General features: G+C 33.6%; 1 protein-coding gene across 2 annotated transcripts in view; it reads left to right on the forward strand.

The window, feature by feature from the left end:
- Positions 1-10719: 10719 nt before the first annotated feature.
- Positions 10720-12432, forward strand: part of Hasp (Hig-anchoring scaffold protein) — a 33521-nt gene continuing 31808 nt past the window's right edge. Inside the window, exon 1 of one of the 2 annotated variants that reach the window (XM_069040112.1) lies at positions 10720-11047. In XM_069040112.1, the coding sequence (XP_068896213.1) occupies positions 10999-11047 (49 nt within the window). In that variant the 5' untranslated portion in view covers positions 10720-10998. The remainder of the gene's footprint in view (positions 11048-12432) is intronic. The other variant, XM_069040111.1, reaches the window with a different exon arrangement.

Raw genomic sequence — 12432 nt, forward strand, 5'->3', positions numbered from 1 at the left:
AAAGTATCGGACCTACTGTAATTAAAAAAAAAGATATTGGAGTTTAATAAACAAAGACGAGTGAAAATTAAATTACCCTTTATTTCCGGCCCACAAGCGGTCCGCGCCGACCCGACCTCCACGTCGCACCCGTCAATGAACGAAACCTAGTCCTGATGAAAAAAAAAACGTAAAATTAGGGTTGCCAGACCTTCTGTTTTTAAGAGGAGATCCCCCTATATGGAGGTCGACTCCTCACTCCTCTTTAATACTAGAAAAAGTAGCAAAATGTCCTATACATATTTTAGTTTTCTAGAAAAATTCAAATTTCCCGTTACCCAGTGCGGTTAAAGGCACTAGATCAACACATCACGTGTATTTATAATAAATTTCAGTGTTAAATGTGATGTGATTTGAACCTGAATCCATGTTTTGGATCAAAATAAACTATTAAGGGGGTAGATTATTATTGTAACAAAATTTGGCACACAATTTGAAATTTTGATTCCTTTGGATAGACCACTCCTCGCTACGCTCGTTGCACCCTAAACCCTCTCGTCGGACAATTGACTATCTTGTACAACTCGTATAACAATATGTACTATTTTTTGATTTTTCAGTTACAAAATCAATCCTAAATAAACGAGCCGTCGACTTGTTCACGTCACACTACCGTCACACTGTCTGGCAGCGCGACTTGCGGCTCAGAACCTATGCAAAACTTCCATACAGTGTGGAAACTACTTATGGAATAAATTCAGTAATTTCAAAACTAATGACATTTGTCGAAAACGCTGAAACAGGTCAATTTTTATTTCTCATAGTGGTTATTTTAAGTTGGTTCACTTGTTCATGACGTCATCCATTTTTGAGTTATAACGTCATCAGCAATTTTTTTAAATGACAATCCCCACTTTTTTCTTCTGTTTTTGATAGACCTTCCTACTACCAAAACGATAGACGAAAAAAATTATTGGCTTACTTGACAATTTTTTTGTGAAAACGACAAATTTTAATTCAAAAACTTAATTTAATTTTTTATGAAAATTTTAATTGACCTCAAACAAAAACAACAAAATATCTGAAGTTAACAATAAAATGTAACGAAAATGTTGAAATTGTCCCCTGCATTTGGCACTCACCGACACTTTGTACACTTCGCTCAATAATGTCACGGCTGATTTGTTCCATTTCAGCGTAAATTCTTTGCCTAAATCTTCTAAATTGTTTGGTCTATTAAAATAAATCTTTTATTTTAAATAAACCCATACAAAAGAATTTTTACATTAAAAATTATACATTAAATTTTTGAAGAAAAATTTGTCATTTAAAAAAAAAAAATTTATACAGGTGTCCCAAAATGAAGCATCGTAATTTTAACCACGAGCTACTGGCTTCATGTAGAACTCGGAAAAAATATTTTAAAAATTCTGTCAAAAAATAAAATGACATTTAATTTTTTAGGTACAATTTTTTTTAATTGCTTTTAGTCTTCTACGTTGTGCTACAACCTCGTAGGTAAAATTTCGGCACATTTCAAAATACACCCTTGTTTTAAAGCATGTTTACTAAGGGTTACTTACTTCTCATTGGCGTACATTTTATAAAATATGTATGTATACAAGGGCGTATTTCTAAAATGTGCCGAAATTTTACCTACAAGGTTGTGGGACAACGTAGAAGTCTAAAAGCAATTAAAAAAAATTGTACCTCAAAAATTAAATGTCATTTTATTTTTTGACAGAACTTTTTAAAATAATTTTTCCGGTTTCTACATGAAGCCAGTAGCTCCTGGTAAAAATTATGCTGGTTTATTCTAGGACACCTGTATAAGGTACCAATTTTTTTAATTCATCGTTTAGCTAGTGCGAAGATCTAGGTATCAGAAAGAGAAGAAAAAAGTGGGGGTTGTCATTTAAAAAAATTGGTAATGACGTCATACCTGGAAAATGGATGACGTCATGAACAAGTGGAGCAACTGAAAATAAGCACTATGAGAAATAAAAATTGACCTGTTTCAGTGTTTTTCGCAAATGTCATTATTTTTGAAATTACTGAATTTATTCCATAAGTAGTTTCCGCACTGTATAATACTTGACGTTCGTTGGTCAACTCAAGGCCGAGTATGATATTAAGGTTCTGCGATGACGAGTCTGACGCGTTTATGTTGGCTGCAACGGCTAGCTGACGTCACCAGGAAAGACAAAATAGTGAATGTTTATAGATATAGCCGAGTCTGACGCGTGAGGCGTGAATGAAAAATGTTCGGAAAAATGCAGATATTATTTTGTTTTGGAAAATCTTGGATTAAAAAATACAATAATAAACATTATGGACCGTATCACGACACCGTTATTAAAATTAAAACTAAAGTAAACATAAAACGATATAGATTTATGCAAGTATAATCTGCCAGAAAGAGATAAATTCGTCACCATCGTAATTAGAGTCATGATTAAATTTAATAAGGGTGTCGTGATACGGCCCATTATTTTTTCAAATTAAGAGCCGGTACTGCAGCTCTGCAGCCCTTATTGAAAAACCGCCACTGCAAGTTTTGCATATTGAATGTAGATACTCGATAATTACTATCTTACTACCTATATTATACTAGTTTCATTTGAATTTGTTGCGAAGATATGTAAAAGTTAAGGATTCAGAGAGAAATTGACAACAATAATCACGAAATATCGATTGATTGTTCATCAGTCCCCCGTTATAAAGGGACATTTCGTCAAGATGTAATAAGAGGAACAAGTTTTCTAACAAATGTTGTATTTAACCGAAATTGAAACCGTCGAACCCATGACAGATTTGTGGTAACGAGCTAATAAGTGCAGAAAAAAATGCCCTCTACGAAATTTATATATCAAAGTGAAGCAAATTACCTGTAGATTCACAATTCACTTGTCACAGACACAATATTTCACAAAATTGGTTCATTTTCCACGAGAGACTATGATGTCAAGGTAAGAGGTAGCGGGAAACTGCAATGTACTAATGTAGGTACAACGCAAGTACCAACCAAATCACACAATGTAACCGTCGCGTAGGTGTTTTTGCTGTTTTCATTAACGTAATTAATAAATGATAGGATTGACACTTTTTCTTGATTTTCTTTGTCCCCTTGTGACTCATATATCTTAAATAAAAAATATGTTTTACGTTGGTTTAATGAAACTGCAAAGTTCTTTAAATTGTTTGAATTATAAACGTCTGCAATATTTAAATTCGACGTAATTTAATACATTTCTGTTTTTATGCTTCTGAGCCGGGCGCGAAATTCAATATTAGGGGGATTTTAATTTAATTTTCATTCGTAAACAAATATTTTGACCAAACACAAAATATAATTTTTAAATATAAAATCATAAACAATGCAACATTTTTCCTATACCAAAGAATCTCCTTGGCAATTCAACGTGGAAATGCTGCAAGTATTTTACGCACTCTTCCTTATGCAACTCCACTTAAAGAAGTGCATTGTTTATGATTTTATATATAAAAATATATACAGAGAGATTTTTTTAACTCTGAACATAGCCCATACTTAGGGAATATGTTCAGTTTTATAAAACGCAGGTTAATGCATGTATCTCACCAGGTAACCAACGTTACGTCAATATAGCTACTTGATAATAAAAAAAGACAAGTTGTTTGAATTATTATTATTGTGATAAAATAAATTAAATTGCACATAATGGCATGCGAATCGGATCATGAGAAATGTGCTTCACGTTTTTTCAGTCACTTATTCCGATAGACCAATTCCATCAGTCGGAACAATTTTTAACATTATTTCAAAATTTAGCAACCATGGATGCGTCGAGTATAAATTGGTTGCATAGCAAATACTCTCAGTTTATTGACCTGCGTTTTTTAAAACTGAACATAGGGCTATGTTCTGAGTTAAAAAAAGGTCTCTGTCTCTCTGTATATTTATTACATTGTAATCAAAAATATACCTTAAATCATTTTTAAATTAGCAGAATTAAATGTTGCTTGCTTGAAATGGTTTAGTAAAACTTCAATTCTAATGATACAATAACAATAAATTTGGTTTTGTCAAATGAATATTTCGGATTCACCGAACGATGCGTTGGATGTTAATTTAAAATTTCCAGGGACAAAAAATTTATGTAGTGTAAAATTTAAACAATAATTATTTTGATACTGCTGTATTTACGGTAATAGAAAAACTACCAAGTAGCTTAATTATTGTTCATTTCCAGTTAGTCAATTTCAAAACCAACAAAGTACAGTTTACATGTTTTGTAAGAATTAAAATAAATTATTATCCATTAATAAAGATAGGTAGGTACATACTTATACTGGGTTATTATAATTGTTTCTAACCTCTAGTTGGCGTAGTGGCGCACTTAAATAAAGCTCACAGCCATCTAAAATGTTAGAAACATTCATAAGAACCCTGTACTATACCTACTATACTTATACGTAGTAATGTGTAAAATAAACATAATATAAATTTTACAGATGGAGTATATCTGGTTGCCTAAGGTTTATTTATTAAATTAATTCGTTTTCTTACAAATCTCTAGTAAAAATGTTCTTCTAGAATACAAACAATGAGTGCCTAATGATGAGTGAGTCATCAGAAAACAACAAATCTTGTTTTACGGGAGAATTTACCAAGTGACAAAGTTTAAAGAATCAAAAATGTTTCATGAAATTTTGTTACATTCTTCGGTTTAATTCAAACTATAATTCCGCAATATTCTTTGAGAAGTATATTTTCAATTTTCAAATGCTTCAGTGAAAAATTATAATTATGTAATAGTTAAATATCTAGTTTTAAATAAAATCAAATAAAAGAAATGGTTGCTAATAGTGACAATGTTAATTTACTACATTAAGGCCCATATTCACCAACGCCATTTAAAGTTAACTGTAAGTTAAAATGCTTCGTTACTTAGATACCTATTGTTGTAACAATGCTTTCATATTATTTAACCTACAGTTAACTTTAACTGGCGTTGGTGAATACGGCCGACAGTGAGTTTTTTATTTTACTGAACATACGCCAATGTTCAGTTCTGAAATGGACAAGTCAATGCACACCATATAGGCAACCAAATTTACACTTAGCCAAAAAAAATAATTCAAGTATTTTATCTATTTTGGTGTATTGTCAACTCTTGAACTCGGCTTGTTGGATGTTACTCTGTGATGTTACTTTTACTGTAACTTGTTACTGTTATTGAGTTAGTATGATAATAATCGCTATAAAGTTTCACAATGGACTTGCAATTCGGCAAATCGACAGATTCTAATAATAAATAAAAAGTTTAAAGTACAGGAACGTTTATTAAAAAAATTACAATGTTCAAAATGATAATGCATGTGTAAGTTTGGTTGCCTATCTCAAATGAATTGACTTGTCCATTTTAGAACTGAACATAACCATTTTACATTGTATGTTATTAGCGAAAGTATGTGAATATGGGGATGGATGTGGCTATAAATTATTATAGAAAAAATATGGGAACACTGCACACAGCGGCGACTGAAGATATCTAACTTTTATGTTAAGATTAAATGAGTGAGTAGTCTGAATGGATGGCAAATTTATGACTTATTTAGGCAAATAAAAGTAGTTAATGTAGTTGAGAAAAACTAAATTAGGTACATCTTTCGTGGCCATCACTTTTATATTTAAATGAAAATTCAACTTCATATTCTTGAGCAATATTTTTAAAAGTGAATTAAAATAAATAGATTTTACTTATTAAAGTGGACCTTTATCCTTGTCGGAGACAAACATTTCAAACGAAACTTTTAAAGAAATATAGATTTATTGTTCGCAAATCCCCTGCTATAGATAGACGGAAATTTCCTCAAAATCTATCATGATGTCATGATGAGCAAGTTTTCTAATAAAAGTTAGTGCAGAAAAAATTATCCTCTACGAAATTTATATGTCAAAGTGTACCACATTACCTCTAGATTAACAATCCAGCGTCGCAGACACAAGATCTTGTTAAAAATTCCCAAAATTGGCACGTTTTCTAAGAAAGATGAGTGATATGATGATGATAAGTTAACTGCGAGCGAGAAACTGAGGTACTAACCACGTAACCATCGCATAAGTTTTTTTTGTTGTACTCTTGACGTAATTAATAAATAATAGAACTGATGCTTTTTCTAGATTTTCTTTTTCTCCTACCTGACTTGTTTACTTTTAATAAAAAAAAAATATATTTTACGTTGCTTTAATGTTTTTTTTTTCAATGTTCTTCAAATTGTGTGAATTATGTACTCGTACGTCAGCAATATTTGCAAACGACATAATTTAAGACTGTTTCTATTACTTTTGTAAGCCAAGAGCGAGATGCTATGTGGGGGATTTCAAATTTTTTAGGGTTGGTGACATTACAATAATTGGTCTTGACCTTCATTTGTAAAAAATATTTTGACCAAACACAAAATATAATTTTTGCCTCCTCAACTCTAAATGACATTTTGAACAGCTACGGTATCTCGATTTTTACACACTAACCAAACTATCTGTCATTTTACCGCACGGAGTGTGTAAAATAACACGAAAATTTTAAGCTTTCAAGACCCTCCAAAAAAACTGTTAGTATAAAATAAATAAAGTCCATGTATAATAATAAAACAAGATATCACTACCATTGATCCATTCATTTTTTAAAAATGAACATAATTTAATTGTTTTCCTCTAAAGTCTGATGGTGCCGTCTTTTGATGTAAATCGTAAGCATGTCAATAATTATGGGTATAATAGACAACTTTCTGCCATTTCATTAATCAAATGTCAGTCTGGCAGGTTTTGCAAAATTATTGGTTACAACAAATTTCAAATTTTAGAAAACGAGTAATAATAAGTCGTCGGCCAAAAAGATTAATACATTACTAATGCGGTAGGCATTTTACATCGCTCGGTTTTTTAAAACACTTCTGCTTCGCGGTCATGTTTCAATCTAAAAACCTCGCGCTGTAAAATGTAGCTTACCACATTTGTAATGTAAATAACTCTATTAGAAAATGTGCCAATCTTTCATTTAATGTTTTAGCGATTTTACTTTTTAAACACTAAACAAAATGTTAAATTAAATCGTTATTCTAAAAATAAAATACTAGAGATCCTTCAACTTGCCAAAAGGTGTATAATAAAATTAATAAACCATTAGAAACGTAAATGCGGAACACCTAAAAGTTTGACTAAAATTTAAACAATAATTATTTTTATACAACTGTATTTACGGTAGTGAAAAACTACTTATTGTGGATTCATGAGCAATATTTTTAAAAGTGAATTAAGATAAAAAGATTTTACTTTTTAAAGTGCACCTTTATCCTTGTCGGAGACAAACAATTCAAACGACATTTTTAAATAAAATTCTTTTAGAATTTATTTAAATTACATACTTTTGAACTGTTTGGTTTCATTAGAAATTGTTGCAAAGATATTTAAATGAGGAGAAGATCTATTTTATTTGCATAACTATGAAATTAAACTAAGCACGCCAAAAATTGTGAAAATAAAAAGATATTAACTGCAATACTCAATGTACCAAGCGAAAAATATACATTTATTGTTCGCAAATCCTCTGCTATATACGGAAATTTCGTCAAAATTTAATAGGATGAGCAAGTTTTCTAATAAATGTTACTGCAGAAAAAAATATCCTCTACGAAATTTATGTCAAAATGTGGCATATTACTTACCTTTAGATTAACAATCCAGCGTCGCAGACACAAGAACTTGTTAAATTTTCACAAAACTGGCACGTTTTCTAAGACAGATAAATGACATGATGTTGTCAAGTTAACTGTGAGCGAGAAACTGCACCAATCACCTGCACACAATGTAACCATCGCATAAGCATTTTTGTTGTACTCATTGACGTAATTAATAAATAATAGAACTGACACTTTTTCTAGATTTTCTTTTTCTCCAACCTGCCTCGTTGCTTTAATGTTTTTGTTCTCCAAATTGTGTGAATTATTATTTATTATACTCGTACTTATGCAATATTTCAGTTTTTCCAGGGTTGGTGACATTATAATTTTTCTTGACCTTCATCCGTAAAAAAATATTTTGACAAAATACAAAATATAATTTTCAAACTCGCGCAATTACATGTTGGTTGAAATAGTTTATTATATCTCCACTTGTAATGATACAATTGTACCAATAAAATGCAAGATACATTTGATTTTGTTGGTCAAATGAATATTTCAGATTCACCGAACGATGCGTTAATTTAAAATTTCCAGGGACAAACAATTTACTCAGAAATTGTGCCAATCTTGCTTTAGCGATTTTAGGTTTCTCATTTCATATTGTGAGTTTAGTGGATGAGTTATCTAACAAAAGGTTGATTTTAGTATAACGGTATAAAGCCACTAAACAAAATGTCAAAGATGAAATTGCTACCAAATGGCAAATCGTGAACAGTTTCTAGGCAAAAAATTGGCTTTTGTAAGCACAAAGCACTCGCGCTATTATCAGTTTATTATTAAATGGATGAAGATCACTAAGACTAAGACTGAATGATCTGAAATGAAGTCTTTACACACGTACAACGATAATACCTAATTAGTTATAAAAATTTCAAATGAAATGTCTAGAACATCAAGTAGCACAAACAACTTTTCGAACAAAAATAAAAATTTGAAAGAAGAGAACCACCTGAAATTGTACTACCCAACACTTCCATTACAGTTCTTTTTTTTTTATTATAGTCCGATGAGCTCAGTCCGAATCAAGAAGTCGACATGACCTGTGTCTGCTTTCTACATTTGACAGCAGTGCAGAGTGCTACCAATATTTGAAAATTTATTTTGGCATCTTGCGACAAATGTTATTATAAATTTCAATTTTCCAGATTTTGAGTTGTGTTCTTTCGTGCTTCCATGATTTTTCTGCAAATTCATTCCTCCGTTTTCATTTTGTTTTTCAAAAAACAGTTCTTTTGAGAACTCTTGATAACTACCTACCTATTTTTTATCAACTAATATGTAGGTAAAATATATTAAAAGTTGTTGAAACCAACACTAAACAACCAGGTTTGGATTGGATTGTCTTTCTTTCTTGCTAGATTTTGTTTTGGCAATGCCACGTAAGGTCAATGCCCTGTAAGGTCAATGCCCTTACACGTTAATAAGAAATTTGTTAATGTATTTTATACGGAAACAAGATAATAATGGTCCGCTTCTGCCAGTGGCTCCTGTTCAAGAAAGAGTTGCGTAACTTTTCCTTGGCATCATACGGCGGAAACTTCAAGCAAAATTAAACAAAATTATCACAAATGTAGTTACGACCTAACCTAAAAATTTGACGTCGCTAATGGAATAAACATACAACTCGCGTCTTGCTCTAATCGCATATGCCAAAGCGAGATGTATAGTGGGACGGACTTAATAAAATACGTACAAGAATCCAATAGCTTGTTTTACATTATGTTGAAAAGAGATAGCAATATAACAGTTGCTCTGCTCCATGGAACTATAGTTAAAAAATGGACTTTAGCTGTCAGATGATAAACGGAAATTTCTGCCTTTCAATTTAGTCTCCACCATAAATACAGGAACTCGAAAAAATTATTTATGTTCTTCAAATTTTACAATAAAAATTATAATTATGCATGTCAGTAAAATAGTGTCAATGTCGACAGTTAAAATGACATTTGTTTAAATCGCGTTTAAATATGTAGGTATAATTTACAAATTTGATTCTTAACCTCACTATTTGCACTGCTATTTATGGTGTACATAGAGATCAGTGACTATTTGTTAATAAAATATGGTGACAAAACTGGAAAATCTAGTTACTTTTTGTGTATTGTACCTTTCACATCTAAAGCACTGGTTACACGTTCATAGCCTACTCTTATGCCAATTTCATTGAAAAAGACTTTCCTCTATGTATTATAAATGTGCATCTAGGAGGCAATGGAAGTATGAATGCACCTTTAGCTTTTTCAACAGAAAAGTTACTAGCTGTTGACAAATGACATTAACGACACGATCCAGGGCGACTGGCCCCCGATTCTAACCTTAAAATGATGCGGTTTTGCTCAAAATTTGTGATTGTTGATAAATTCCACGGAGAATACAAGTTAATTGTTATAACATATTTTCAGACTGGACAACATGGTTGGCAACCATGACAAAACAAAATACTAGATGCGGGTCTTTAGCCAGGGCTGCCAAGCTAAAATCAGTTTTCCATAGCCGCCTTAGACGCACATAATGAACTAAGTATAGGTAGTTTACAACCAATAAAAACATTTAGGTAGGAACAATTTTTAATTGAAAAATAAAATATGTTACATAATATGTAATATATGCCTTAAACGTAGATAAACAATAATTATACAAAAAAATAAAACATTTATTTTTGAAAAACAGAAATTTTGCTTAATTTGGTTTAGAAGTACAGAAAAAACACCAAACCAAAAGCACTTTTTACGCGTGGGACTGCTACCCTCGCTGCGCTCGCGTGCGTAACCTGCCCACTTGTAGAAAAACGCATCTCTCACGCACACGTTGAATCACACCTACCACAACAAGAATTGTCATCACCTGAGACCCACCCTCAACGAATATTCCCTCCACTCCTGTTACTTCCTTCACCGCGTGTGCAATCACATCGATGGCAAATGCCGCCGCTCAATTCGTATTTGGCGCGGTCGCTTCTCGCTTTCAGGCGTCTGCTTTACCCTTCCACCAGGACGTCGACGGCGTCTGGCTGCAGGAGAGATCACGTCGGAATCAGATGCTGAACGGCCGTCGGCGGAAGCGGAAGTGCTCTCTCGAACGTTTCTCTCGCGGCGTGAAACAGCGTGCGGTCGAATTTTCAACACCGACGCTCGCATTTCCCGACGATTTTCCTCGCACAAAGTGAAAATGTGATAGATCAAGGCGCGAGTTGGACTTCCGCGAACTATGGCAAATTCGCGTCGACTTTCAAATTGTCGTTAATTATGCAAATGTAGAGTTGGTTGTGTGGAGAAGTGAACTTTGGTGAATATGTACAAACTGTGGTGTTGGCTGATCCTTGGCGTCGCCTTGAGCCGGGGTAAGGACGATTTATTGTTGTCTGTTATGACGGGACTCCCGACGTATAAATCCCGGAGTTGGTGGTAATTCGACTAATTGCGCGGGATCACCGGAAAGTTTCCCAATCAAAGTGGGAAAAACTCGCGCCAATTACGCATTCAAGTTTGACTTTTGTGTTTTGTTGTAGGTTGTGATCACAAACAAAGATAAATGGACCGTAATTAAATTCGGCCCGTTATTCCGTCTTTTATTTGCCGAATAATTCCCTAAATAAATCCCTTTGGTTCTTTGTTTAGCACCGGCGAACTTTCACCGAAACTCGAATTAACTCCTAACCTTTGGGGGCACGCCATAAACAATCTTCGAAAGCATAACAAGAGCGTGACGCTTTTTTTCACAAATATTTTCACGAACTGGAACTGACTACCAAATGTGTTAAATTTATGCAACTGGACGTTCAAAATCTGGGTGCGAGCACGAGTGGAATTGTCGCTCATTTACTCGCTTATCTCGCTGTATCAGTCGGAATAGTTCGCTCAGGTGACTCTTATGGCTCAGACTAAATCCGGTGCAGGTTGCCAGAAGGCGAGCTTATTTATGGCTCTTGTTGGTAATTTGTTTGCTACTTGCACAGCTCATTTAATAGTAAAAGTTATTTTTATCGTTTTGTTGTCCTCTCGTATGTGAAGAAGAATAATAGTGTCCAAAAGGAAAGACAAGATTCGTTATGCTTTTTTGGGACATTACATTTGTCAAATTTAATCAAAATCATTACCTGGAATAATTAATAAAACGACAACTAAAAAAGTATGGGGGACATGTATTGTTGGTTGCATCACAAATTATGTTACGCTCATTATTACTCGTAATTTACTTTTAAAAAACACAGATCTTCCACTGTTTCTAGCCATAAGAGTCGGTCAACAAAGCTGGACAAATTCCTGGGGGGTTTGATCAAGATACGCTCCCTGACCCTCCATCATTCATGGCACACCTTTATCGCGCAACTCCGATATGTAAATAGATTTTTCCTTTGTCGCGCAGAAATAGAAGCACTTAGCATTTTGATCGGCCATCGCGTCCCTCGACCGCCACTTGATGAAACAATAACAGTTCTGGGGAATTTAGTGTCGCTCTTGGGGGCCGTAAACTGCGATCTTGTATCTCCCCGGATGATTTTTCCGGTTGATAAATTTCCATGTGGCGGTTAAAACCGTATTTGCGTCATGCTAACGTTTCTGTTTGAGTTATCCTGATCGGTGATTATCCGCGCGAAGCCGCCCCCGCTCCTCTTGCGGCTTTAATTAATCCCGCGTGGGGACGGGGGCGCCGATAGATGCGCTGCCATTAGCTGGGCCATTTGAAGTTATTTTTTCAGATGGTCGTGTAAAAGCTCCACGGCGA

The sequence above is a fragment of the Tenebrio molitor genome, chromosome 2, assembly GCF_963966145.1.
Source record: "Tenebrio molitor chromosome 2, icTenMoli1.1, whole genome shotgun sequence".
Taxonomy (NCBI): domain Eukaryota; kingdom Metazoa; phylum Arthropoda; class Insecta; order Coleoptera; family Tenebrionidae; genus Tenebrio; species Tenebrio molitor.